Raw genomic sequence first — 24,852 nt, forward strand, 5'->3', positions numbered from 1 at the left:
AAAACCTCTCTGACATTTTCACATAGTCAGGACCATTCATACCAACGTACTGAGAAACTTACCTTAAGAATCAGAACTCCTGGGTCCTGCTCTTCTTCTACGGTGCCACGGTAGACTTTTTGTAAAAACTGAGGTCTTGAGTCACCAGGGGCACGAATGTTCACCTGTGTTGACGAGGACCTGGATATACGGCCCCCTAGAGGAGAGGTTGAGAAGAATATCAGTGACTTATAACATTGAGTGAGATAAATCTTTGTTTAGGATGAGCAGCTGGGACTGTTGATATATCACTACTCAATCACAGTTACGTAGCTGCAGTTACCCCTATTTTAGTCTTGGGCTGGTTTATATACAAAGCTTTTCAAATTGCACTCAGTATTCTTCAAATGAATAAGGCTGTATAACATCTTGTCCAATCATGTCTAAAGTCAAAATTATAACTGTCCCAAAATGATCACAGTAATTAAAAGCTGGCTGTCATGGCTTCGCATCTTGTAGTCTTGATGGGCTGAGCCATACAAATGGGAATAATGACACAAGCTCCCTTAAAGACAATCAAGGTGTGGGCTGGGTCGATAATTATATTTGCAAACATGACCAATCCCCTGTGTGATTGTTGGATCGTCTGTTTCTGAAAATGACATACATTTTCAGACACAGCTCCCCCTGATTCCACCATTGGAAAAAGGGGTTTCCAGAAGCTGTTTGACGATACAACAACTACTTCCTTTGCAGCATACTGAAGCCTTTAGAGTTTTCTTAGCTTGGGTCTTTTATATCAATGTAGACATTTGTTTTATCACTCTGTAATGTGCTTTCAATTGCAGCTGTGTGAAACTATGCTCTATAAAGAACCTGACCTTGCCATCCAATCAAATCTCTTCCAGTGAGTGTTCTTAAGATCGTGTGGTTTATGTGAAGCATTAGAAGTACAAAATGAAGTTAAGATGGGCCCTGGGCCCTTTATGGTCCACGTTACCCTAAAGAAATTATAATGTAAAAAGAATTTCTGAAAGATTTAATAAAGTACAGTAGAGAGTTGGAGCTAATAAAGGTGTGTGTCTGAGATTACCAATCTGTACAAAGGGTGTGATAACAATTTTATGATCACAGAGAATGTGATATTGCCAAAGGTGAAGTGCTTGACATGAAATATTCTGCCCCCAGATACAGAACCTAACTTAAAATATATTGATATTTAGTGTAGGATTAATGCTTTGTTCCATAAATATACCAAATCATGATTGGCTTGTATACTGTAACAGTCTGAATCATCACAATGTGGAAGTGATTCTTTCATTTCTGGCAAGCTGTAAACAAAGAGAAATACTGTTCAGCTCTACCATCTCTCGCTGTTACATAGAGCGGGAACTCCATAATCCTGTTTTCCTCCAGGGGAATGAGTTTAGCCAGCGTGATCTTTCCAGTGTTTTCTTCGATTGAGAAGTAGCCGTCACTGTTTCCAAAGTCAATAGTGTATTTGATCTGCCCATTTAAGTCAGCATCTGGATCTTCTGCTTCAACCTTTGAGTTAAATCATACAAATCATCATTTTAAAAGCTCTTTTGAATACATCAAATAAAAATAACAGCAAAAAGTTGTCAACATAAATAAAATTACAGACAACAGACAAAACCACAAACAATGTCATAACTATAATAATGTTGTAGTAAATGAAGCAGAGGTAGGATTTTATGCAAAACTGAGCCCAGCACATACTTGTTAGACTAATGAATTAATGATGCTGAATGTTTTGTAACAAAATGAGGCGTTAAGTTCATTAAGCTGTATAAATCAGGGTTTGGGTTAATTAGAGAAGTGTGTCATCAGCATAGCAGTGGAGGGCAGCTGTACCTCTACCTAATGTGTTGCAAATGGAAAGAAGAAAAGGGCCTGAAATTGAACTTCCATAGATCATTTCTGCGGCAAACGGTAACAACAAACAAGGAGGGTTTTATTAAAATAATATAAGATGAACCCAAAGTTGATGCAAATTTAAGGATGTTAATCACTTTTCATGTAAATCTTTTTCTGTCTGAAGATCATATACAAGAGGGCCCCCTTTAAGCTGTGCATTTGAAATATGTAAATCATGTAAAAAAGAAATTATGAGAACTATATTTAAATGTATAAAACAATTGGTGACATGCTTAAAAATGTAAATATATATATTTTATATAAAATTGAAACAGAACTGCTTAAACCACTCACCTGGACCAGCAACATTTCCAGTGTCTGATTTGCAAACACCTTTCCTTCGTAGCTGTCACTGGTGAATTCAGGACTGTTGTCATTCTCATCCAGAAGAGTTACACTGACTTGTACAGCTGCTTTATTGTTGGGTGGACTCGTCTCCCTTGCTTCAATCTTTTAATTAACAAAAGAACAGCATCTCGGTTAAGCTTGTCCCACATAAACCGAAAAGCTTGGGGTATATGTTTAAATTTGTAATCTAGATTACCTGAAATGTGAGGCTTTGAGTCGTCTCCCTGTCCAGAGCGGTAGAGTTCTTCACTCTGATCGTCCCGTCAGGTCCGATAGAGAAAGGAGCAGATTCTGGAAGGATCTGCAAAGTTCCCACAAATCCTCCCTGGGAAAAAGAGAATGATGGAAGAGATTACTTACTAATAAATGCTTAACTTCCGAGTGTAGTTTTAAGTGACATCTACCTGGTCTCGGTCGGTGACGATGGCTTTGAACACAACAGCATCAACAGGAGAATTTTCCAGAAGTGTTACAGAGTATTCGGGCTGGTCAAACTCTGGAGCATTATCATTCACATCCTCAACAGTGACAGACACCACAGCAACAGCCGTCTTCAAACTGTCATCTGTCTGGGCCACCTGACGAGAGAAAACATGAATCACTTGTTAAGCAACATCTTTTTTGTGTTGTATACCGAACTGTGCGCACTCGTTCTGTAAAAATCCAGCAATGTGTTGATGTGCTGTGTGACTGCATTTTATTACACTGCATCAAGTGTGTCTGATCCTTAACATCTGAAAACAAATAAAAATGGACAACCTGGAAATTTAGACTAGTTTTTTAGTCATGGAAACACCTGGAAATTGATTAAAATGACCAAATATCCTGGAATAATCTATGTTGTCCAGGAACATTTTTATTGTATTTTAGACCTTTCACTCAGATCACTTACTGTATGTAACCCTAGATGCGTATTTAGTTTGAAACTCAACTGTTAGCTGTGCAGTATTACACCTAAAAGCTTACTAAATGAACATCATGCTGTATTGAAGAAGACTTGAAACTAGAAATTGAGAACATAAAACTCATTAGGAAACTGTTTTCTGAGCTCATAAATCAAGCCATTTTCAAATTAGGTTGCATACTAACTCAGTTCTCTTTGGAACCAATAAAGTTTCCCCCTGCTGGCCATTAGACAAATACTTCTGCCTCACTTCTCAGACCTGGAAGCTTGGTCCACAAATTATATACCGTGATCGTATATTCAAATGCCAGTACCATGATGTTGATAGAGATCACACTGTTGTTCATGTCCTCTCTGTCTATGGCAGTCGCCACAGTCAGAACTCCACTGCTGGAGTCGATGTTGAAGTTTGTCCGGTACTTGTCTGGAGACACTAAACAAAGACAATGTTCAAAATTATATATATTATATATTTAAGTGTTTTGCTTTAAATGTCTGATGTGAATTTGAAGCTTTAATTTCTTGTTGTTTACCTGCACTGATGCTGTAAATTAAAGTCATGTTAATCCCGCTGTCTCCGTCCTGAGCCTTTATCGCCTCAGGCTCGATGGCCCGGAAAGACCCAACCTGAAATATATAATACACAATATTGATATTAGCCAAAAAAAGACAATAAGATATAGCTTTATAAGACCCAGCAATTCATATCTGTGGGCAGGGGCGGAGCCAGATGTTTGATGCACATTTGGGGCTTAGTTCAAACACCCCAGGAGTTTTCTTTCCATTTACAGCTGCTATACACTCGACTTAAGCCATCTGAATGTTTGATCATTTGGGGTACATTTTCTAATTGGTCTCCAACTGTTTTCATCATTCTGAAAACCATAACACAAGAAATGTTGAGGATAACACATTTAAAAGTGCTACCTAAAAGCAAAAACTCATGAAACATGACACACACACAAGACAACAACCCCCCTTCAATCAACCAGAAAGCTTAGAAATACACCACAACACTTTTGACTGTGTTTAATAGATGCTTTATAAAGTGTTGGTTGGCATTACCTGTGAGAGAAATGATGTGATGATTAGGTTTAAAAGTCTCACCTCATTCTCTGGAATAAAGGCCCGGTACACGCTGTGGCTGAAATAGGGATTCAGGTTGTCAAAGTCCACTATGTTAATCACCACAGTGGCCGTGTCATTTAGTCCGTGGTTGTCCTGTAGTGAACAAAGCACAGACAACTTATTCATGTCCATCACCAGTTAATTATGTTTTTATGTCTCAAAATAATTCTGTATTTAGTAGATGGTGTGTGTCAGTATTTTCACCTACCCTGGCCATCACAATGAAGTTGAAGCTTTTGACTACATTGTAGTTCAGTCGTCTCTTCAAAATAAAAGCCCCTGAGTTGGTCAGCGTAAAGTACTCTGAAGCTGGCGCCTTTGGGAAGAAAATTACCGTCACATTTCCATACAGAATATTGTTACTCATCATAACACATGTGGAAGCCCAGAGATCATCTTAATCTCAAAGTAAAGCTATCTGTGGTTCAAACCCGTATAAGTACAACTGCATGATTGTTAAGAATTATATTAAAAAAAAAATACATAATACAGACAGAATTGTATATAAAGTTCCCTAAACAGGAAATAATCCTTAAAGAAAAAGGTTGGGATTATCTCCTGTAAATTTGGAATCATACAATCCAAATTTTAAAGCTAAAATAAACATCTTTGGCTTATATTCAGACATGATTAGTGAGTGTTTGTCTTATTACAATATTTCAATTTGCTTGTATTTAATACAGTTATTCATTAATTGTCAGATTTGGATTTGACAGGATTTAAACAAATTACATATGAGCAACTACGCCCACTCTCAGCTTCCACAACGCAGTGACAAGCAACATAGATGTATGTCAACTACAAAAATTGTCAAATAAGGGTAGATGATATTACAAAGGAATATGTGAGCTGGTTGTTTTCTGGGGTGCTGTCTCCATCCACCGCTGTCACTCGGAGGACCTCGCTGTCCACACTTACTGCCTGAAAGAAGAAAATGCTGAATGATGTACACCAACACATGCAAATGAATCATGTTCTGTCAAGCATTGAACATCTAAACACAATATTTGCTATCACATTTAATACAATATTTGTTATCACATTTATCTTCTCAAACTAATCAACTCTAGTTCACAGCTTGTAGTCAGATAAAGCAGTGAGAAGTTCTGTTCTTCTTCTGTCAGCTGAACATCTTAACACGTCAATAGAAGCATGTAATGCAGGTCTGCAGTTCCTTTCTCATAGAAATCAGTGACTGACCTCTGAGACTTCAGTGCTGTAGACCTTCTGTGAGAATACCGGGCTGTGGTCATTGAGGTCGTTGATTTTCAGCGTCCGAGTGTTGTTGTGCTGCAAAAGTTAAAAAAACACCATTTGAAATATTTTGTTTTGTAATGTTACTGAATATTACAACATTTACATGACTTTTACCTACCTTAATTGGGCCGTCACACATGACAGAGTAATACAAGGTGCGGTCAGACTGTAAGACATGAACACAGTGGATTTTAGGTCTGTAGAGATGACTTAAAGGTGATGTGTTCAAAGACAACAAAATCATTTTACACTAAGAAGACTTTGGAAGATACCCACTAACTCATCAGCTGAACTTGCTGAAATGCATTTTTGTACAGAAAGGAAACTTTCCCCCATCACAAATCTCTTTAGTAAAGGATCTCTTTGAGTCCAGCATGGACAGGAGGAATGAGTACAGCGCCAAAAAACTAGATATGTGAGTGTTGCTTTAAGATAAAAAAAAGAACCTAACCTATGGATTACAACAACAGCACTTTTGTTCACATTGGGGAAACTTTGGGGTTTCAGTTAAATAATAATAAAGTAACATCTTTTTTTTTTTGCAATGTTGACTTTTTCAATATTAAACCAAGACCACAATCTTTCCCTACCCTTAACCATTACACAATCATAACTATAAAAAATAAAAAATAGTTGTGATTATTGTATTGCAAGAGCAGATGTTGTAGGGTAAACAAATGAAATATCATCAATTCATTTGTATTTTTTAGCCACAAATAGAATTTATTTCAGAACACTTTTTATATAGAACAGTGGTTCTATACGAAACTAGGGGTTGCCAAAGCTTCAGAGGGAGTCACAAGGCCTTCTTGATTTTAAGAAGTGTAAGAAAAGTAAAATAAAGAAAAATACACTATTCACAAGAAATAGTCTGCTCAAAATTCATCCAAATTGCTTTCAATATTTGCGTTAATCAATTGCAGTTTGTTCTGTACTGTTATTGTTATGCACTAAATATAAAATGAAATATCCATAAAATATGTCACTTATTAACATTTTCTGATTACGTTGCTAGTGAACACAATCCAGGCAGTAAAAAGTATTACTGTTGCACATTAATTTCTAGGAGATGGAGTTGATGGAGCTCTAACCCCTATCAGTGCGTCTGCGTCCAGTGGCTTTTTAGTGCGAACAGTTGCGCTGGTTTCTCCAAGCGTGAAGCTCAGCTCCAGAAACTCCAGGTGGGTGGCGAAGATGTAGGGAACCAGCTTCACATTGCTTCCTGACGTGATCCCATTCACCAACTCCACATCCCCTGCAGCAGCATGGTGGGAGCATTGTGAGAAGGACTAGATAAACATGTCATCTGTTTTTTCTTCACAATTTAAATCAATAAATGATACATCTCACTAATATAAAAAACAATGCTTATTATAAAGAAATGCCTCATCTTTGGCAAATACATAAGGAGAATGTATTCTTAAGTCACCTCATAATTTACACTTTTATTTATTAACAACTTTTTAATAGAAAACAAAATATTGGTGTCAGTTTCAGTTTAGATATTGGTTAATCTTGATTGATGATTTTGGCTACCAATTAAATCTAAAACCTTCAATTACTGGGCTTCATCAAAACGTTTAGCTGGGTTTTAGAAATCTACTTAAAATATAATATGTTTTTTCAGGTTCTCAGTCTGACTATTGAATTGCTGATAAGGGTGTTCGACCTTGGCACCACTTCTTTTTTCCATTTTTTCCTAATTATTTACCTCAAATATGTTCAAATGATTCTGTTAGCCTTTATGCTGATGACACGGTTATTTACTCTGATATATCTTAAATCCCAATTCTTTACAGTTTGATTTTAGCTTGATCCATAACAACAAATTTGTGTTTTTTGACTTTAATCTACTTTGGAAATATTCTATTCAAAATGCTGTATCTCACTTACCTGTGTAGCCTTCATCCACTGCTCCCAAATCTTTATTACTACTGCCAGCACAATTTATGTCAGAAGTACCTAGAGTAACAGAAATAATACAAGTTAATAAAGACAGATATAATATGTTCACTCAAATTATTAAAATAGCCAGTGTTGGGCATTAAGACATCGTTACATTAATAATATTACTTTCTTTTGAGGGAGAAAGGACGTTATTACCAATTTTGTGGGGTGTAGCAGAAAAGTAATATAAGTAGTGGTGTAACTAATTACTGTTGGCAGGGAGTATTAAGTAACTTTATAAAAGTGATGATAGCAAAATGCTAACTAGCTAATCTAAATCAATTGTTGTATGCTAGTTAGCTAGCATTTTGCTAACATTTGCTAACTCATGATGTGTTTATACCCATGTCACTTATATAGTCTCCAAGCAATATCTTTCATCTTCAAACGTTTTCTTGTAGCATATCTAAGTACAGGAAGCCAATTTCTTTCCAGAGGGTGGCGAAGTCATGACCCGCCCTACTCTCCCTCTGATTGGCTGGTACTCACTGCCTATGATGGTTTGGTTGGTAAGGTTTAGGCACGAGGAGTGAAACTGATTAGGTTTAGGGCGATAACGTCAGGGTCAGTGGGTCATAAAAAAATATTGTGTACAGGAATCAGGAAAGAGGAAAGGCTGACCACGGTCAATTACATTTAAACAATCTCAACAGCAACAGATTTCCTGAAACAGTGTCCAATTTACTTTAGTAAGTTATAATAGTATATAGTAAAAAAAACAGTAATATGACCTTGTTGTGCAGTTATCAATTACTTTCTACTAAAGAAACAGTCTCTATAAAATGTTGATGTGAAAACAAATCTAAATCTAATTTCTCTTGTTGAGAACGTAGCCAGTGTATTCAGCGTAATACTATACTGAACACTCTTTTTATTACATTGTATATAACCTGTATTACATTATATCTGAATTATATCAATCTGTACTGTAGTTTTATCTTTGCCAAACAGCCTACGCAGTTACAGTGCAGATATATGGGTGTGCCAAGCCACTGAGTATCTGCCCGTTTCTTGGGTGAGTATAGAACTAGTAGTAGATTTATGACAGCACAGCCTGATAGCCACTGCAGGGCCTAATGATCGCTCAAAACCTTATTTAACTTGAATACTGGGCTTCCATAGGAATCCTCACCCAACAACAGAAAATAGTCAGTCTCATTTTTCCTATAATTTACAGTTTTAAACAAAATCTCTGCCACATTTGTCGATTTCTAAACTCCATCCATTCTGGTTCCACTCACCTATTGGACTTCCAGTAACGACACACACACAAACGGAGATAACGAGAAGGAGACAAGGCCTAATCGAACCACCGGCGTCCATATCGGCTGGGTTGTGTTTTCCCAAAACCTGAAAACCGACACTGAACTGATCACCTGTATCACAGGCGTTAAGAGTCCTCCGCAGTTCACCTCACCCTATAATCTCCTAACAACCTCCCTATAATACTGTTTTATGGCTGATTGTAAAATGACTGTCAGTGGACAAAGAGCAGGACCAAGCCTGAGTTTCATTTCCCTCAAACCGTGTGAACAAATCATACCTCAGCTTTACAGGAGAAGTTTAATTTGAGTTTAAATTGAGCTATAATAAAGGCCAGGCATCTGCTACTGTACGTTTACATTTAAGAGGAGAATTCTGACCTATTTTGTACTCCTCATGTGGTTTTTATTGTGTGGTCCTTCTACAGATTATAGCATATCTTTGTTGAGCATTATATATTTCTTTTTATTGTCTCTTTGATTCCCAAAACAAATCCCAAACAAATAATTCACAACTGAGTTCAAAACATCAACATTGAGCTGAGAGGAAAATTTGGGTGTGGAGTTAATCATTGACAGTATGCACACCGATCTGACACTGACAGGTGAAGTGAATAACTGAAAGATTATCTGGTTATGATGGCTCCTGCTAGTGGGGTGGGATATATCAGGCAGCAAGTGAACATTTTGAGCTCAAAGTTGATGTGTCAGAAGCAGGAAAAATGGGCAGCGTGAGGATTTGAGCAATGACAATAATGTATTGAAATAATGATGTTAGCTTCTCTGACTCAATGGGGAGCCCAAGAGAAACCAGAAAGTCTTCTTCTCCAGAGGAACTGCATTCAAAATCCCTCTGACATTTGTAACATTGCTTATAAGTAAAAGTCGAGCTTTTCTCAACAGTATGTATGTACAGTACAGTATGTGACAAGTTTCACAGCAAAAGTTAGTTTTAAAAAAAATACTATATCTATATATAAATATATAGATATAGGTTTTTCTTTTAAAATTCTGCTTTTTACCAATCTTTAATGAACCCCCTTTGCCATAAGCCAAAGCTAATGTGGTATCTCTTTGTGTCAGTTTTTTGTTTCTTTTTAGCTGTATTGTGTCTCCTTGTAGACTTTCTTTATGCCCAGTTTTTTGTATTTGTGTTCATTTCATTCTGTGTCTCTTTGTATCCTTGTGTCTCTTTGTGGCTGTTCTGCTTCTCTTTCTAGTCCACTCATCTATATCAGTGACATTTGGGTGCTTTCTGACCCCTTGGGCACCTGGGCCTTTGAGTCAGTAGGCTTGTTCAGTACTCCATCCATGCTTTTAACTGTTAATATTATTATTTATAAAGGTTTGTTCAACATAAAACAAAAGAGCACAAATGTCATTTCTCTCCCATATTCACTCCATACTGCTTATGTTGAAAATGCTAAACAACCCAAAGAGAAGAAAGCTAAGTTGAGCTCGTCACACAGGCATTAATAGTTAACATTTACTGGAGCTCTGACAGATTGTTATTTATCAAGTTATTTATCATTTGATTGGCTCAGCGGGTGCATTTTATTACAGTTTGTATTTGAGATGTAACAAATTAGATTGAGCCAACCTGATAAACACAAGGTCTTATAGAAACATTTGGAGATCCTTCAGAAACATTTTATGTAATGGTGAATGAAACAAATTACATGTTGGCTCAATTGTCCATTGTCACTATGGACTCAGGCATGTTTTTATTTCTTTTTCTCCACTTCTGACCTGTGGCTGACCTGCCTTCTGCTCTTCTGCTGAAACATCCAACTTTTAAAGTTTTAGTTTTAAAGTCAGAATGAAGAGGCAAATTTTCTTTATTTAAGTTGATACGTGTTGTATACTTGTGAAATTACCTTTTAAAGTTTTAGTTTTAAAGTCAGAATGAAGAGGCAAATTTTCTTTTTTTAAGTTGATACGTTGTATACTTGTGAAATTACCTGAAATAGTGTGAGGACTCTGGTCTGACGTGACTGAACCTTCCTTCTGTTCCTCCTTATTCACCTCACAGCAGAAGTGTACACAGCTTCTGTATTTCTATATCTCCATCTTCAATCTGCAAGTCACAAAACAAAGCACAAGAACTTCTCTTCACTTTTTTGACCAGGGGGGCACAAGTGGGGGATTGACTTATGCAGGGGTGGCATGAAGTATGTGTGTCTCAGCTTTCCATTCATTACCAATTCATGCAATCCTAACACTGTTTATGGATCCCATTCTGCAGAAATATTCAAATATACGGGATGAAAGTAACACATTTATTAAAAATTGTATAGTTTTTGCCAAACCTGCATGGGATTAGTATAAAATGGGCATGTCTGCAAAGGGGAGCCTTGTGGGTACCCATAGACCTATTTTCATACAGTATGTATGTACAGTACAGTATGTGACTAGTTTCACAGCAAAAGTTAGTTTTAAAAATAAAACTATATCTATATATAAATATATATATCTATATAGATATAGGTAGATATATATAGATATAGGTTTTTCTTTTAAAATTCTGCTTTTTACCAATCTTTAATGAACCCCCTTTGCCATAAGCCAAAGCTAATGTGATATCTCTTTCTGTCCGTTTTTTGTTTCTTTTTAGCTGTATTGTGTCTCCTTGTAGACTTTCTTTATGCCCAGTTTTTTGTATTTGTGTTCATTTCATTCTGTGTCTCTTTGTATCCATTCTGTGTCTCTTTGTATACTTGTGTCTCTTTGTGGCTGTTCTGCTTCTCTTTCCAGTCCACTCGTCTATATCAGTGACAATTGGGTGCTTTCTGACCCCTTGGGCACCTGGGCCTTTGAGTCAGTAGGCTTGTTCAGTACTCCATCCATGCTTTTAACTGTTAATATTATTATTAATAAAGGTTTGTTCAACATAAAACAAAAGAGCACAAATGTCATTTCTCTCCCATATTCACTCCATACTGCTTATGTTGAAAATGTTAAACAACCCAAAGAGAAGAAAGGGAAGTTGAGCTCGTCACACAGGCATTAATAGTTAACATTTACTGGAGCTCTGACAGATTGTTATTTATCATTTGATTGGCTCAGCGGGTGCATTTTATTACAGTTTGTATTTGAGATGTAACAAATTAGATTGAGCCAACCTGATAAACACAAGGTCTTATAGAAACATTTGGAGATCCTTCAGAAACATTTTATGTAATGGTGAATGAAACAAATTACATGTTGGCTCAATTGTCCATTGTCACTATGGACTCAGGCATGTTTTTATTTCTTTTTCTCCACTTCTGACCTGTGGCTGACCTGCCTTCTGCTCTTCTGCTGAAACATCCAACTTTTAAAGTTTTAGTTTTAAAGTCAGAATGAAGAGGCAAATTTTCTTTATTTAAGTTGATACGTGTTGTATACTTGTGAAATTACCTTTTAAAGTTTTAGTTTTAAAGTCAGAATGAAGAGGCAAATTTTCTTTTTTTAAGTTGATACGTTGTATACTTGTGAAATTACCTGAAATAGTGTAGTGAACCTTCCTTCTGTTCCTCCTTATTCACCTCACAGCAGAAGTGTACACAGCTTCTGTATTTCTATATCTCCATCTTCAATCTGCAAGTCACAAAACAAAGCACAAGAACTTCTCCAAAGGACTTTTTTGACCAGGGGGGCACAAGTGGGGGATTGACTTATGCAGGGGTGGCATGAAGTATGTGTGTCTCAGCTTTCCATTCATTACCAATTCATGCAATCCTAACACTGTTTATGGATCCCATTCCGCAGAAATATTCAAATATACGGGACGAAAGTAACACATTTATTAAAAATTGTATAGTTTTTGCCAAACCTGCATGGGATTAGTATAAAATGGGCATGTCTGCAAAGGGGAGCCTTGTGGGTACCCATAGACCTATTTTCATTCAGATATCATGAGGTCAGAGGTCAGGGGATCCCTTTAAGAATGGATATGCCAGTTTTTCCGTTGCCAGAATTAAGCATTATTTTGCTTGTTTAGCTCCCTTCCCAACATGCTAGCATGACATGGTTGGTACCAATGGATGGTTTAGGTCACTAAAATGGTGCCTGCTACATCCTCTGAAAGATAGTGCTAGTGGCAGAGGTAAGGATAATGGGCTGGCCAACATCAAATGTCAGGCCGATGTAAAATGTGAAAATCATAGTGGTCATTAGTTTTCCCTTAGTCCAGATGTAAAATCTAAACATTTAAAAGACAAGGGAAGACCTATTTCAATGTCAGTCTTCATTCGCCTTCCTCATTTTTGAAAGATATGTTAAAATATGGTCATGGTGCTGCTGAGGGGTTGGCTGTGGTCAACGTCTCGTCTATAAAAAAAAGGCTCCTTCCTCCTGTACTCAGTGCAGCAGCACCTTCACTCCCAACACTGAGAAGAAATAGAAGAAGAGGGCAGCATCCATCAGACTTCTTTCTCCAACAAAGGAGGTAAAAGATTTCACTTAGCTGTATTTAGCATTATTTTAAAGAGGAAGTCAGCAAACTCAAATCATTAGTTTTATGCAAGTTATTCATTTCTTAGGCCTTTAATGGAGTTTTATCTCTCCTGACACCTTGTAAAAAGCCCAAAAGAAGCTGAGAGTGGCCGTGGTTGCGAAAACCTGTTAACTAGAGATCTTTAATTAATCTATATTGTATCGATCCGATTTATTGGATGAAATCCATCCAACAGACTAATTCTAATCAGATTTTGAGTATGTATTGGGTTTATGCAGGAAAAATGACAAAATAAGCATACTTAAAAACCCTTGGTATGCATATGATTGGATTGTTGCAAAATGTATAACACAAAGGTACTTGAAGCTTCACCCATTAACTGGTAAAACAGCTTTATGAACACCTCAGAAAACAAAACAGTATGAACAAACCAAAAAAGGGAAGTGAGTTATGTGAATTCTACTTTCCAGTGTCGCAGTTTAACTGATATACATCAGTGAAATGCACACGTAACATAGTGTTTCCTAATCAAACAGTTAAAGATTCCCTCCAGACGTGTATTACGACACATGCAAATCGTCTGCTTGGAACAATAATGTGTGTCTCATATGTTTCCCACGTAAAAATCCTTAAAAAATGCATCTAGTCCTACAAAATTACAGAATCTATTCTTTCTAAAGTTTTTCTGCTGGACACAAGATGTCTCCTACTAAGACTGCAACAGTTTATATATTTGTATTTACATTTTAACACTGTCATTGCTGTTATTATTTTCATTGTTTTAAATGCTCTTTATGATGATATTCTGCTAATAAACTTGATCTGTGTGCAGATGGCGGGCCTCTGCTGGATGGCTGTGACACTCGCCTTCATCCTGTTTACTGAAAACAGTTTTGCTGCCGTGGACCAGAACAGGCTTGCAAGTATTGTAAATGGCATCTCGAAAGCGTGAGTTGACTTCTATTCAATTCAAGTTTTATTTGTATAGCGCCAATTCATAACAGTAGTTATCTAAGGACACTTTTCAAAGAGAACCGGTCTGGACCGAACTCCTTATAGCATTATTTACAGTGACCCAACAGTTCCCACCATGAGCAAGCACTTAGCGACGGCAGCAAGGAAAAACTTCCTTTTAAGAGGCAGAAACCTCGGACAGACCCTTCGGCTCTAGGTGGTTGGTCGTCTGCCTCGATCAATTGGGGTGAGAGAGAGAGAGAGAGAGAGAGAGAGAGAGAGAGAGAGAGAGAGAGAGAGAGAGAGAGAGAGAGAGAGAGAGAGAGAGAGAGAGAGAGAGAGAACCAGAGGGAGACAGACCAGAGGTAACGACAGATGGACAGAGACACAGACAAAGTACAGTAGCAACAACTGCACTAATAGCAGTGACTGATGGTGATAGTGATGATGAACATGAAGAAGATGATGACGATGACAACAACGATAGTCTAGGCCTATAGCAGCATAACTAAGGGATGGTTCAGGACTCACCTGAGCCAACCCTAACTATAAGTTTATCAAAGAGGAATGTCTTAAGCCTACTCTTAAATGTGGAGAGGGTGTCTGCCTCCCGAACCACAACTGGAAGCTGGTTCCACAGGAGAGGAGCTTGGTAGCTGAAGGCTCTGGCTCCTGTTCTACTTTTAGAGACTATAGACAACAAGTAGCCCTGCATTCAGAGAACGCAGTGTTCTAGAGAGGTAATAGGGTACTATGAGCTCTTTAAGATATGAAGGGACCATGATGAGCTTTGCTCATTAGCTCCAGTGCAGGAGAGATGTGATCTCTTTTTCTAGTTCCTGTCAGTACTCGTGCTGCAGCGTTCTTAATTAACTGGAGCATCTTAATGGACTTATTGGGGCAGCCTGATAATAAGGAATTGCAGTAATCCAGCCTAGAAGTAACAAATACATGTAATGGATTAGTTTTTCTGCATCTGTCTGTGATAGGATGTGTCTATTTTTTGTAATATTACGTAAATGAAAGAAGGCAGTCCTGGAGGTTTGCTTTATGTGGGAATTAAATGACATGTCCTGATCAAAGATAACTCCAAGATTCCTGACAGTGGTGCTAGAGGCCAAAGCAATGCCAGTTAGAGTAACTATATCTTTAGACAGTGAGTCTCTGAGGTTTTTGGGGCCAAGTACAGGAATTTCTTTTTTTATTTGTTTAGCATCAGAAAATTGCAGCTCATCCAGGTTTTTATGTCCTTAAGACATGTTTGTAATTTAGATCATTGATTAATTTCATTGGGCTTTCTTGATAGATATAACTGGTTATCATCTGCATAGTAATGAAAGTTAATGAAGTGATTCCTAATAATGTTGCCTAAAGGGAGCATATATAAAGTAAATAGTATTGGTCCAAGTACAGAACCTTGTGGAACTCCATGACTAACTTTAGTATTTGAAGAAAGTCACACAACTGTTTGGCAACTACTTTCTCCAGAAGTCCTTTACTGAAAGAATTTTGTTACCTACAGCTATGTTCAGACCCCTGCTAGCACTTGGGCAAAACATCACAAATAGATAGCAGACCGAATACTAACACAGCAGGGCTGGGAATATGTTGCTGGATCCCTAAAATGAAGATTACAAGAGCAAAGAATGTGGATGGAGTTGTAATTTGTGTGGAAATGCAAGAAAATACAGTAGTTTTTGATCTGCACGTAAACTTATTAGCACATTGAGAGTTCAGTTTTGCTATCAGCATCTCAGAAATACTGCCAAACTCAGAAACATAAAGTTAAACAATGTATGCATGCCTTTGTGTTTCTTGAGATCAAGTTTGTACAGAGAGGATTGCACACAGAGTAAATGGTGCAAGGGTGCCACTTAGTGGTCAGCTAAGGTTACTGCATCACATATCCACATATTCAGTACTTTCATTTTTGTACTTGCACAGGTACAGAACACAAGGCATGTTCAGTCTGGCTGTAAGAATTCCAGACGACCAGAATCGGAAAATCTACGATATCCTGCAGCAAGTCTTTCAAAGTGATCCTGTTAAAGACGTGGCAAAACAGCTTGACGAGAACAAGGTGTACGTCGGCAGCAGGGTGGTTGCAGCCAGACCTCTGCCTCGGGACACAGGAGGAGCTGATCATGCAGAGTCACGTGTTGCTGACCACTTGGACGACTTGTTCAACCGTCGCGATGAGAATGACTTGTTGCTTTTCTATGTTTATGCCTCCCCATGTGTTGAAAAATGTACACGTAACTCACATAATGAGAGTATCCTCGGAAGGATAAATCAAATTCAGCAATGGAAGAGTCACGCTTTTGTGTTTTCTAAAATCTTCAAGCCCCGCAATCGTCCGGGCAATACAGTGGAAGAGCTTAGTGGAGCCCTTTGGCGACTCGGGACTGTAGTTGGTCTTGACAACATATTCCGTTGTGACAAACAAAATGGTTGGATGCATTGCATCAGCTGCTCTAGTAATAATAGAGTTACACAGGCTTGTGTTTCAGATACAAATACACAACCTCAGCAAGGTCAGGTTGGCAGTGGAATAGGAGGTGGCAGGGGCAGAGGTAGGGGTCGCAGAATCAATAGAGACACCAATCAAAATAATGGCAATGATGTGAATACAGATGAAGATGACTCTTCCTCACAAGGTGGTCTTGATAATGTTAATGGAACCGATGTAAATACAGATGAAGATGATTCTTCCTCACAAGGTGGTCTTGATAATGTTAATGGAACCGATGTAAATACAGATGAAGATGATTCTTCCTCACAAGGTGGTCTTGATAATGTTAATGGAACCGATGTAAATACAGATGAAGATGAGTCTTCCTCACAAGGTGGTCTTGATAATGGTAATGGACATGGTGTGAATACAGATGAAGGTATGCCTTCATTACAAGGTGGTCTTGATAATGGTTTTGGAAATGGTGTGAATACAGATGAAGGTATGCCTGCCATACAAGGTGGTCTTGATAATGGTTTTGGAAATGGTGTGAATACAGATGAAGGTATGCCTCCCATACAAGGTGGTCTTGATAATGGTTTTGGAAATGGTGTGAATACAGATGAAGGTATGCCTGCCATACAAGGTGGTCTTGATAATGGTAATGGAAATTATGATTCCAATATTGGTGAAAGTGTCTCCCCATCACTAGAGGGTCCTGATTATGGTGGACAAAAAGGCAGGGAAGGAAAAGGTAGAGGAATGAGCAGACGCAGAGGACGAAAAGGCGGAGTAGGGAGGAGACGCAAAGGACGAAAAGGAAGAGTAGGGGGGAGACGCAAAGGACGAAAAGGCAGAGTAGGGAGGAGGGGCAAAGGACGAAAAGGTAGAGGAATGAGCAGACGCAAAGGACGAAAAGGCAGAGTAGGGAGGAGACGCAAAGGACGAAAAGGAAGAGTAGGGGGGAGACGCAAAGGACGAAAAGGCAGAGTAGGGAGGAGGGGCAAAGGACGAAAAGGTAGAGGAATGAGCAGACGCAAAGGACGAAAAGGCAGAGTAGGGAGGAGACGCAAAGGACGAAAAGGAAGAGTAGGGGGGAGACGCAAAGGACGAAAAGGCAGAGTAGGGAGGAGGCGTAAAGGACGAAAAGGTAGAGGAATGAGCAGACGCAAAGGACGAAAAGGCAGAGTAGGGAGGAGACGCAAAGGACAAAAAAACAGAGTAGGGAGGAGACGAAAAGGAAGAAAAGGAAGAGTAGGGAGCAGACGCAAAGGACGAAAAGGCAGAGTAGGGAGGACACCCAAAGGACGAAAAGGAAGAGTAGGGAAGAGACGCAAAGGACGACAAGGTAGAGGAATGAGCAGGGGATGGGGTAAAAGAGGTGGCAGTCGTAGAAGAGGTGGAATTCGTAGAGGAGGTGGCAGACGTAGAGGAGGTAGCAAACATAGAAGTGGTGGAATTCGTAGGGGAGGTGGCAGACGTAGAGGAGGTGGGAGACGTAGAAGGGGCCGCAGAGGATAGTTAAGTTTGGGTAAAGCTATGATTCAGGTGAAACAGGTTAGTTAGAATCTGAAAAAGAAGCCCCACAGATCCACCCTGACTGAGACATACTCCTTTTGCTTGGACAAAGTGTGTACAGCCATGCTAGCAGCTTAATGCAATAACCACCATTTCACCATGCTAGCTGTAATTAGTGATTAGTAATTAGTTTTTCAGGTATTTGGTCCTAAAATATTGGATAAACATCAACCTCTGGGCACCAAGAATGTCAAACATTTACTGCTGATATATTCAATAGTTTTTGAGACATTTCATTCTAAACTGAATGGTGCATTAAACAAGCGATCAACAGATTGATAGCATGGCTAAAAATGCTAAACTAATAATATAGCTAATAACAAACTAAAAAATATAACAAGCATATTTCTCAAGCACTTCTTCATGTTGATACAATGAATTTCAACTAAAGCCAAATTGTAAAAAAAAATCAGTAATAGTATTGACAATGTTAGCAAATCAATACAAACAAGAAAAACAAATTTTATTTTTAAAACCTTTTTCCATTTCATTTGAAACTCTGAATTTTTAAATTTTAATTATATAGTGTTTTTATAATTGATGATCATGTAGTGGACCTCTATCCATTCCCAAGGCCGGTTTTTCATGTTAATCTGCATTTGTTGTGTTTATGATTCATTTATAGTCAGATTTTTGAATTTCAACCTGAAAAATAAGAAATAAATGTGTTTCTTGTCCTCAGTATTTACAGTACTCATGTCATTGTACTCCATGTTTCTGTAAAGCATTACACAAATCTCTAGATTTTCTGTTGTTTTGTTCTGATTAAAGCTTGGCTCAGCATCATTCTGGCCTGTCTGGCTGTCTGTCATTTGATAAAAATTAGAGTACTACTGTATTGTCTTTTACCTAGATTGGATTCTGTCGGCTAAACAGAACAACCCAGTTTTTATTTCATTATTAAACTGAGCCCACACCATATTCACAACAGATTCATCATGTTTACGGATCTTGTTGGCCACCTGGTGGCACTGCAACAAGCTATAAACACGACACTGACATTAATCACACACAAAAAAAAAAACAAATTTAAAGAAAATTTCTTAGAAGATATGGCTTTTAGCAACATGAAGTTATACCCAGCAGTAATAAAATGCAATATATATATTTCAAACAATATTACCACCCATCTTGGTCCACTGATAGCAAACTTAAATCAAGTGGCTATAAGTACAGAAATAGTTTGTGATCTGTTTCTAAACTTCCAATCAGCACATTGAGAGTTCAGTTTTGCTATCAGCAACTCAGAAACAGTAAGTTAAACAATGTACGCATACATGACTTCTTAGCTGATTTACCTGATTCAGGAGACAGACATTTGTGACTGTACGAGGCTATTTTGGACCACTAAGGAGACTGTTTCCCTCCTGTCAGATTTCCAGCAACCTGCCTCTGCTTAGTCATAGTCATTTTGCATTTGCAAGCATACGTGTTGTGTCATAGATTATCATAAATAATACATATTTTGGGTGAATGCTATTTGTAGGTACAAGTATCACTCTGCCAGTCAGCCACACCTCCTCATCAGCCACTCTGCTCACCTGTGCACACAGCTGCTCCTGATCACCTCTCTCTCTCTGTCTCTCTCTCTATCTCTCTGTCTGTCTGTCTGTCTGTCTGTCTGTCTGTCTGTCTCTCTCTCTCTCTCTCTCTCTCTCTCAGTTCAATTCAATTCAAATGGCTTTATTGGGATGACGTAACACTGTACATATTGCCAAAGCAAGCGTTTGGAATGAAAAATAATAATAATAACAATAAAGGAAAACAATATTTACAATAAATTAATTATAATCTATACTGTTGGTAATACTGTAACTATGATTGACTCAATCACAATCATAGTCACAATCAATCAATCTCAGTCAATAAGTAATTAATTACAATTAATCAACTAAAACAATCAATTATTTTATACATTTATCTGAGTTTCCACTGGTTGTCCTCAGTTCGTGGCATGAGGAGACATATTTTGCTGCAATAATTTTTTTGGCATTTGGCATTTCTCCCAGTAAATAAGGGAGTTTCTGTGTGTCTGATAATAATTCAAATTCGGGGTATATTTGGGAAATGTTTGCGAATTGTTTTTCTCTTAAAGTTTTGAATTTAGGGCATGAGGTTAGAAAGTGCAGCTCTGTCTCTACCTGTCCTCTGTCACTCTCTTTGTCTCTCTCTCTCTCTTTCTCTGTCTCTCTCTATCTCTCTCTCTCTCTCTCTCTCTCTCTCTCTCTCTCTCTCTCTCTCTCTGTCTCTCTCTCTCTCTCTCAGCCTGCCTGCCTGCCTCAAGTCCCACAGACCACAGTATGGAGTGTGGACTGGTAGCTGGAGAGGTGCCAGTCTCACCTCCTGTGCACTGCCAAGGTGCCCTTGAGCAAGGCAACCAAACCCCAAGTAACTGCTCATGGGGCGCTGCTAACGTGGCAGCCCATCACTCCACCATCTCTCTCCATGTTTGCATGTCCACAAGCCCTGCATGAGTGTGCATTTCAGCCTGGGTGTGTATAAAATAAAAAGAGTGAGTAACTCTGGAGTCAGTCCCACTCCCACAGGAGAAGAATGTCTAGACATCTGGCTAGAACCGTCAAAGCTCATGATAGATGAAAGTGAGTACTCTGACAAGGACCAAAGAGTCTGAAAGGCCTAGCATTAGAGATCATTCAGGCTGTGCATATGACTGATCCTGATGCTAGCCCAATGGAGTACATACAGGCAATACAGTCAGCATGTCATTTTTCTAGCTCTGATCTGTCCTGAGCCGAAGCACTACAACCAATCAGGTGTCTGGGATTGTTGGCACCAACGTCTTTCTGTTCCACAAACTATGGGATCTGTTGGAAGAAAACGGTGATGAAAAATCCATGAGAATTCAGCCAGTGTATGCACCAGTTCAAACACAGACTCAGCTCTCTCAAGCAAAGGCAGTGGATGATGTCATTGGACAACTGAAATGGCAAGGCCCTGGTCCACTCTCAATAGCACCTGGTGAATGGTGCTATGCCACCTGCAGAAATACATGCAGTACCCAGGCCAGCCATGTAACCTCCCAGCAGATGCTATGGAACATGATCTTTTTGATTTAGACGATTCCCCCGTCCCTGAAAACTGGAAGAATTGACTGTCAAAAGCTAGCTCAAAGACGAAAAGGTCTTTTTCTTCCATGAATGGGATGTTGGCTTGGCCAAAGGCATGGAGCACCACATATGCCTGCATGACCCAAGACCCACAAATTGGCACCTGCAGACATTGACAATGGGCAACAACACACACAGCAGGTGCCAGGAGCTGGGATTTTTAAAGAGTCCTGCAGTCCCTACACCCCATCAATTGTGGTTGCTCGCAAGAAGAACGGAAGAATCTGTATTGACTACAGGACTCTAAACAGCCACACCATACCGGATCAGTATACCTGCTTTGCATTAAAGACGCCTTAAGGCTTGTGTATACTCGCAGTTCTCGACCTGTCGCGTGACAACGTGACGTCAAAATGACAAAGATCTCGCTGGCGTGCCAGGATTTCATGGCGAGAAATCGCCATGAATGTTGGAAAAGAGGAGGACATATGCCGGAAAATTTGGAAGAACCTCTGCGACTGATTTGAAAAAAAAAAAAAAAAAAAAAAACTTTTTCTTCTTCTTCTAGCGCCTAGAAATGGCAAAGTCGGTAGCCTTTCCTCACTAGCGACACCTCTGTTCAGGAGAAGACTGCAACTAGTGTCGCGACCACCACGCACAAGTATAAATAGTTACGGCGCTCCTGTGACGTCACATTGTCGCACGACAGGTCGAGAATGGCGAGTATACCGAGCGCTTTAGATTGCCTGTCAGGCAGCAAGTTGTTCTTGGTACTGGATATATGGAGTGGTTATTATCAGATCGCTATGGCTGAGGAGGATAGAGGAAGACCGCCTTTATCTGTCCTCTTGGGTTCTATCAATTTGAACAAATGCCACAAGGAATAATTGGAGCCCCTGCAATGTTCTAATGTTCTGAACCTTAAAAATATGTGAAAAAAAGCTCAAAAAAGTGTGTTAACTATGTTCCCTTTGCTCTTCCTCTTTATTTACCTCACAGCAGAAGTGTAGAGAGTTGCAACAACCTGACTGCGTCTGTATTTCTATATCTCCATGTTCAATCTGCAAGTCACAAAACAAAGCGCAAAGAACTTCTCCAAAACACTTTTTTGACACCCCCCTGCATGGCTGCTCCAAATGTGTAAGAATAAAATACAAAATTACAATTTTAAAAAAGCCATTTGTCCTGGTTTAACTACTCATCTTCAATAATGTCCAGACATGAATTTTTTTTTATTTCTCTCAGCTCTCCTGTGTTTTTTTTTGTATCCACATTGAACAAAATCAATCCAAAACATATTTCTTTTATTCTATATGTCTATATAATAGAAGAAGTAAAATGTGAAAATCATAGTGGTCATTAGTTTTCCTTTAGTCCAGATGTAAAATCTAAACATTTAAAAGACAAGAGAAGACCTACTTCAATGTCAGTCTTCATCCATCTTCCTCATTTTTGAAAGATATGTTAAAATATGGTCATGGTGCTGCTGGGGTTGGCTGTGGTCAACGTCTCGTCTATAAAAAAAGGCTCCTTCCTCCTGACTGTACTCAGTGCAGAAGCACCTTCACTTCCAACACTGAGAAGAAAATAGAAGAAGAGGGCAGCATCCATCAGACATCTTTCTCCAACAAAGGAGGTAAAAGATTTTACTTGGCTGTATTTAACATTATTTAAAAAAATTGAGGCAGCAAACTCAAGTCATCATTTTTTGCAAGTTATGCATTTCTTAGGCCTTTAATGGAGTTTTATCTCTCCTGACACCTTGTAAAAAGCCCAAAAGAAGCTAAGAGTGGCCGTGGTTGCGAAAACCTGTTAACTAATGATCTTTAATTAATCTATATATATTGTATCGATCCGATTTATTGGATGAAATCCATCCAACAGACTAATTCTGAACAGGTTTTGAATAAGTATTGGGTTTATGCAGGAAAAATGACAAAATAAGCATTCTTAAAAACCCTTGGTATGCATATGATTGGATTGTTGCAAAATGTATAACACAAAGGTTTTGAAGCTTCACCCATTAACTGGTAAAACAGCTTTATGAACACCTCAGAAAACAAAACAGTATGAACAAACCAAAAAAGGGAAGTGAGTTATGTGAATTCTACTTTCCAGTGTTGCAGTTTAACTGATATACATCAGTGAAATGCACACGTAACATAGTGTTTCCTAATCAAACAGTTAAAGATTCCCTCCAGACGTGTATTACGACACATGCAAATAGTCTGCATCTAGTCCTACTTCATTCAAAATTACAGTCTATGGGCTGCAAATTTTGTTGATTTCTAAAGTTTTCCTTTTATCACAGCTCTTATTAGAATTATTTTCATTGTTCTGAATCCTCTTTATGATGATATTCTGCTAATAAACTTGATCTGTGTGCAGATGGCGGGCCTCTGCTGGATGGCTGTGACACTCGCCTTCTTCCTGTCTACTGAAAACAGTTTTGCTGCCGTGGACCAGAACAGGCTTGCAAATATTGTAAATGGCATCTTGAACAAGTGAGTTGACTTCTGAATCATTCACTGAAATAATTTTGCTACCTAAGGCTATGTTCAGAGATGCAGGTACATTACAGTGTATGACAAGGTGTTAAAGGCCATCTAGGGACAGGGACTGCAAATTAGCTTAGGCTATAAATGCTGTGGCATTTGCTTATGTTACATACGTGTCCCTCTGCAAGTAAACATAAAACATGTTTTAGTTAGTTGATAGAAGTAAGATAAGGCTTTTTGCAACATCAAGTTATCCCTACCAACAACAAAATGCAAGATAATACAAATAAAGTTCTAGTAATCAGTGCTGTTTATATTTCAAACAAAGCTACCACCCATCTTGGTCCACTGACAGAAAACTTAATCGTCAGTTGGCTATAAATACAGAAGTTGCAGTCCAAGTTCTAATAAGCACATTGAGAGTTCAGTTTTACCATCAGCAACTCAGAAACACAAAGTTAAACAATGTATGCATGCCTTTGTGTTTCTTGAGATCAAGTTTAAGAAAATTATCATGGAAGAAACGCCAGAACTACTGAGTCATGTACAGCATAAACACAGAGAAATGCACACAGAGTAAATGCTGCAAGGGTTCCCACTTAGTGGTCAACCAAGGTTACTGCATCACACATCCAAATATCAAACAAACTACAATATATTCTGTTCTGTAGCAAAATATCTAATATACACATTTGTACTTTCACAGGTACAGAACCGAAGGCATGTTCAGTCTGGCTGTAAGTATCCCAGACGACCAGAACCAGGAAATCAGCAATATCCTGCAGCAAGTCTTTCAAAGTGATCCTGTTGAAGACGTAAAAGAACAGCTTGGCAGGAACGAGGTGTACGACGGCAAAAGGGTGGTCGCAGCAAGACCTCTGCCTCTGAAAAAGAAAAAAACTGATCATGCAGAGTCACGTGTTGCGGACAAATTGGTCGACTTGTTCAGCCGTAGCAATGAGAATGACTTGTTGCTTTTTTACGTTTATGCTTCCCCATGTGTTGACAAATGTGCAAGTGACTCACATCCTAAAAGTATCCTCGGAAGAATAAATCAAATTCAGCAATGGAAGAATCACGCTTTTGTGTATTCTAAAATCT

At 38.6% G+C, this 24,852-nt stretch overlaps 2 protein-coding genes across 4 annotated transcripts in view; one reads left to right on the forward strand and one right to left on the reverse strand.

Moving 5' to 3' along the window:
- The window catches only part of LOC127354815 (protein dachsous), a 49,435-nt gene extending 40,518 nt beyond the window's left edge, over positions 1-8,917 (reverse strand). The window contains exons 1-15 of one of the 2 annotated variants that reach the window (XM_051385052.1): positions 8,743-8,917; positions 7,448-7,516; positions 6,646-6,809; positions 5,673-5,720; positions 5,498-5,587; positions 5,132-5,218; positions 4,506-4,613; positions 4,277-4,390; positions 3,703-3,796; positions 3,484-3,602; positions 2,670-2,843; positions 2,462-2,590; positions 2,212-2,367; positions 1,344-1,524; positions 63-196 (exon numbers count right to left, since the gene is read on the reverse strand). In XM_051385052.1, the coding sequence (XP_051241012.1) occupies positions 63-196; positions 1,344-1,524; positions 2,212-2,367; positions 2,462-2,590; positions 2,670-2,843; positions 3,484-3,602; positions 3,703-3,796; positions 4,277-4,390; positions 4,506-4,613; positions 5,132-5,218; positions 5,498-5,587; positions 5,673-5,720; positions 6,646-6,809; positions 7,448-7,516; positions 8,743-8,824 (1,749 nt within the window). In that variant the 5' untranslated portion in view covers positions 8,825-8,917. The remainder of the gene's footprint in view (positions 1-62; positions 197-1,343; positions 1,525-2,211; positions 2,368-2,461; positions 2,591-2,669; positions 2,844-3,483; positions 3,603-3,702; positions 3,797-4,276; positions 4,391-4,505; positions 4,614-5,131; positions 5,219-5,497; positions 5,588-5,672; positions 5,721-6,645; positions 6,810-7,447; positions 7,517-8,742) is intronic. The other variant, XM_051385051.1, reaches the window with a different exon arrangement.
- A 4,199-nt stretch (positions 8,918-13,116) lies between these two features.
- LOC127355163 (protein qua-1-like) lies at positions 13,117-18,971 on the forward strand. 2 transcript variants are annotated; one of them, XM_051385677.1, is made up of 4 exons: positions 13,117-13,192; positions 14,034-14,149; positions 16,100-16,812; positions 16,876-18,971. In XM_051385677.1, the coding sequence occupies exons 2-4, from the start codon at positions 14,034-14,036 to the stop codon at positions 18,126-18,128; spliced, it is 2,082 nt and encodes a 693-aa protein (XP_051241637.1). In that variant the 5' UTR covers positions 13,117-13,192; the 3' UTR covers positions 18,129-18,971. The 2 variants fall into 2 exon arrangements, with proteins under 2 accessions (XP_051241637.1, XP_051241636.1); XM_051385676.1 differs by having other exon boundaries at positions 16,100-18,971.
- The last annotated feature ends 5,881 nt before the right edge of the window (positions 18,972-24,852 follow it).

The sequence above is a fragment of the Dicentrarchus labrax genome, unplaced genomic scaffold (genome assembly GCF_905237075.1).
Source record: "Dicentrarchus labrax unplaced genomic scaffold, dlabrax2021, whole genome shotgun sequence".
NCBI lineage: Eukaryota > Metazoa > Chordata > Actinopteri > Moronidae > Dicentrarchus > Dicentrarchus labrax.

Bases quoted from the DNA above. Each gene is read 5' to 3' on its own strand.
- LOC127355163 (XM_051385676.1), top strand. From the start codon at position 14,034: ATGGCGGGCCTCTGCTGGATGGCTGTGACACTCGCCTTCATCCTGTTT. The intron at 14,150-16,099 runs GTGAGTTGACTT...GTACTTGCACAG, and splicing joins GTAAATGGCATCTCGAAAGC to GTACAGAACACAAGGCATGT.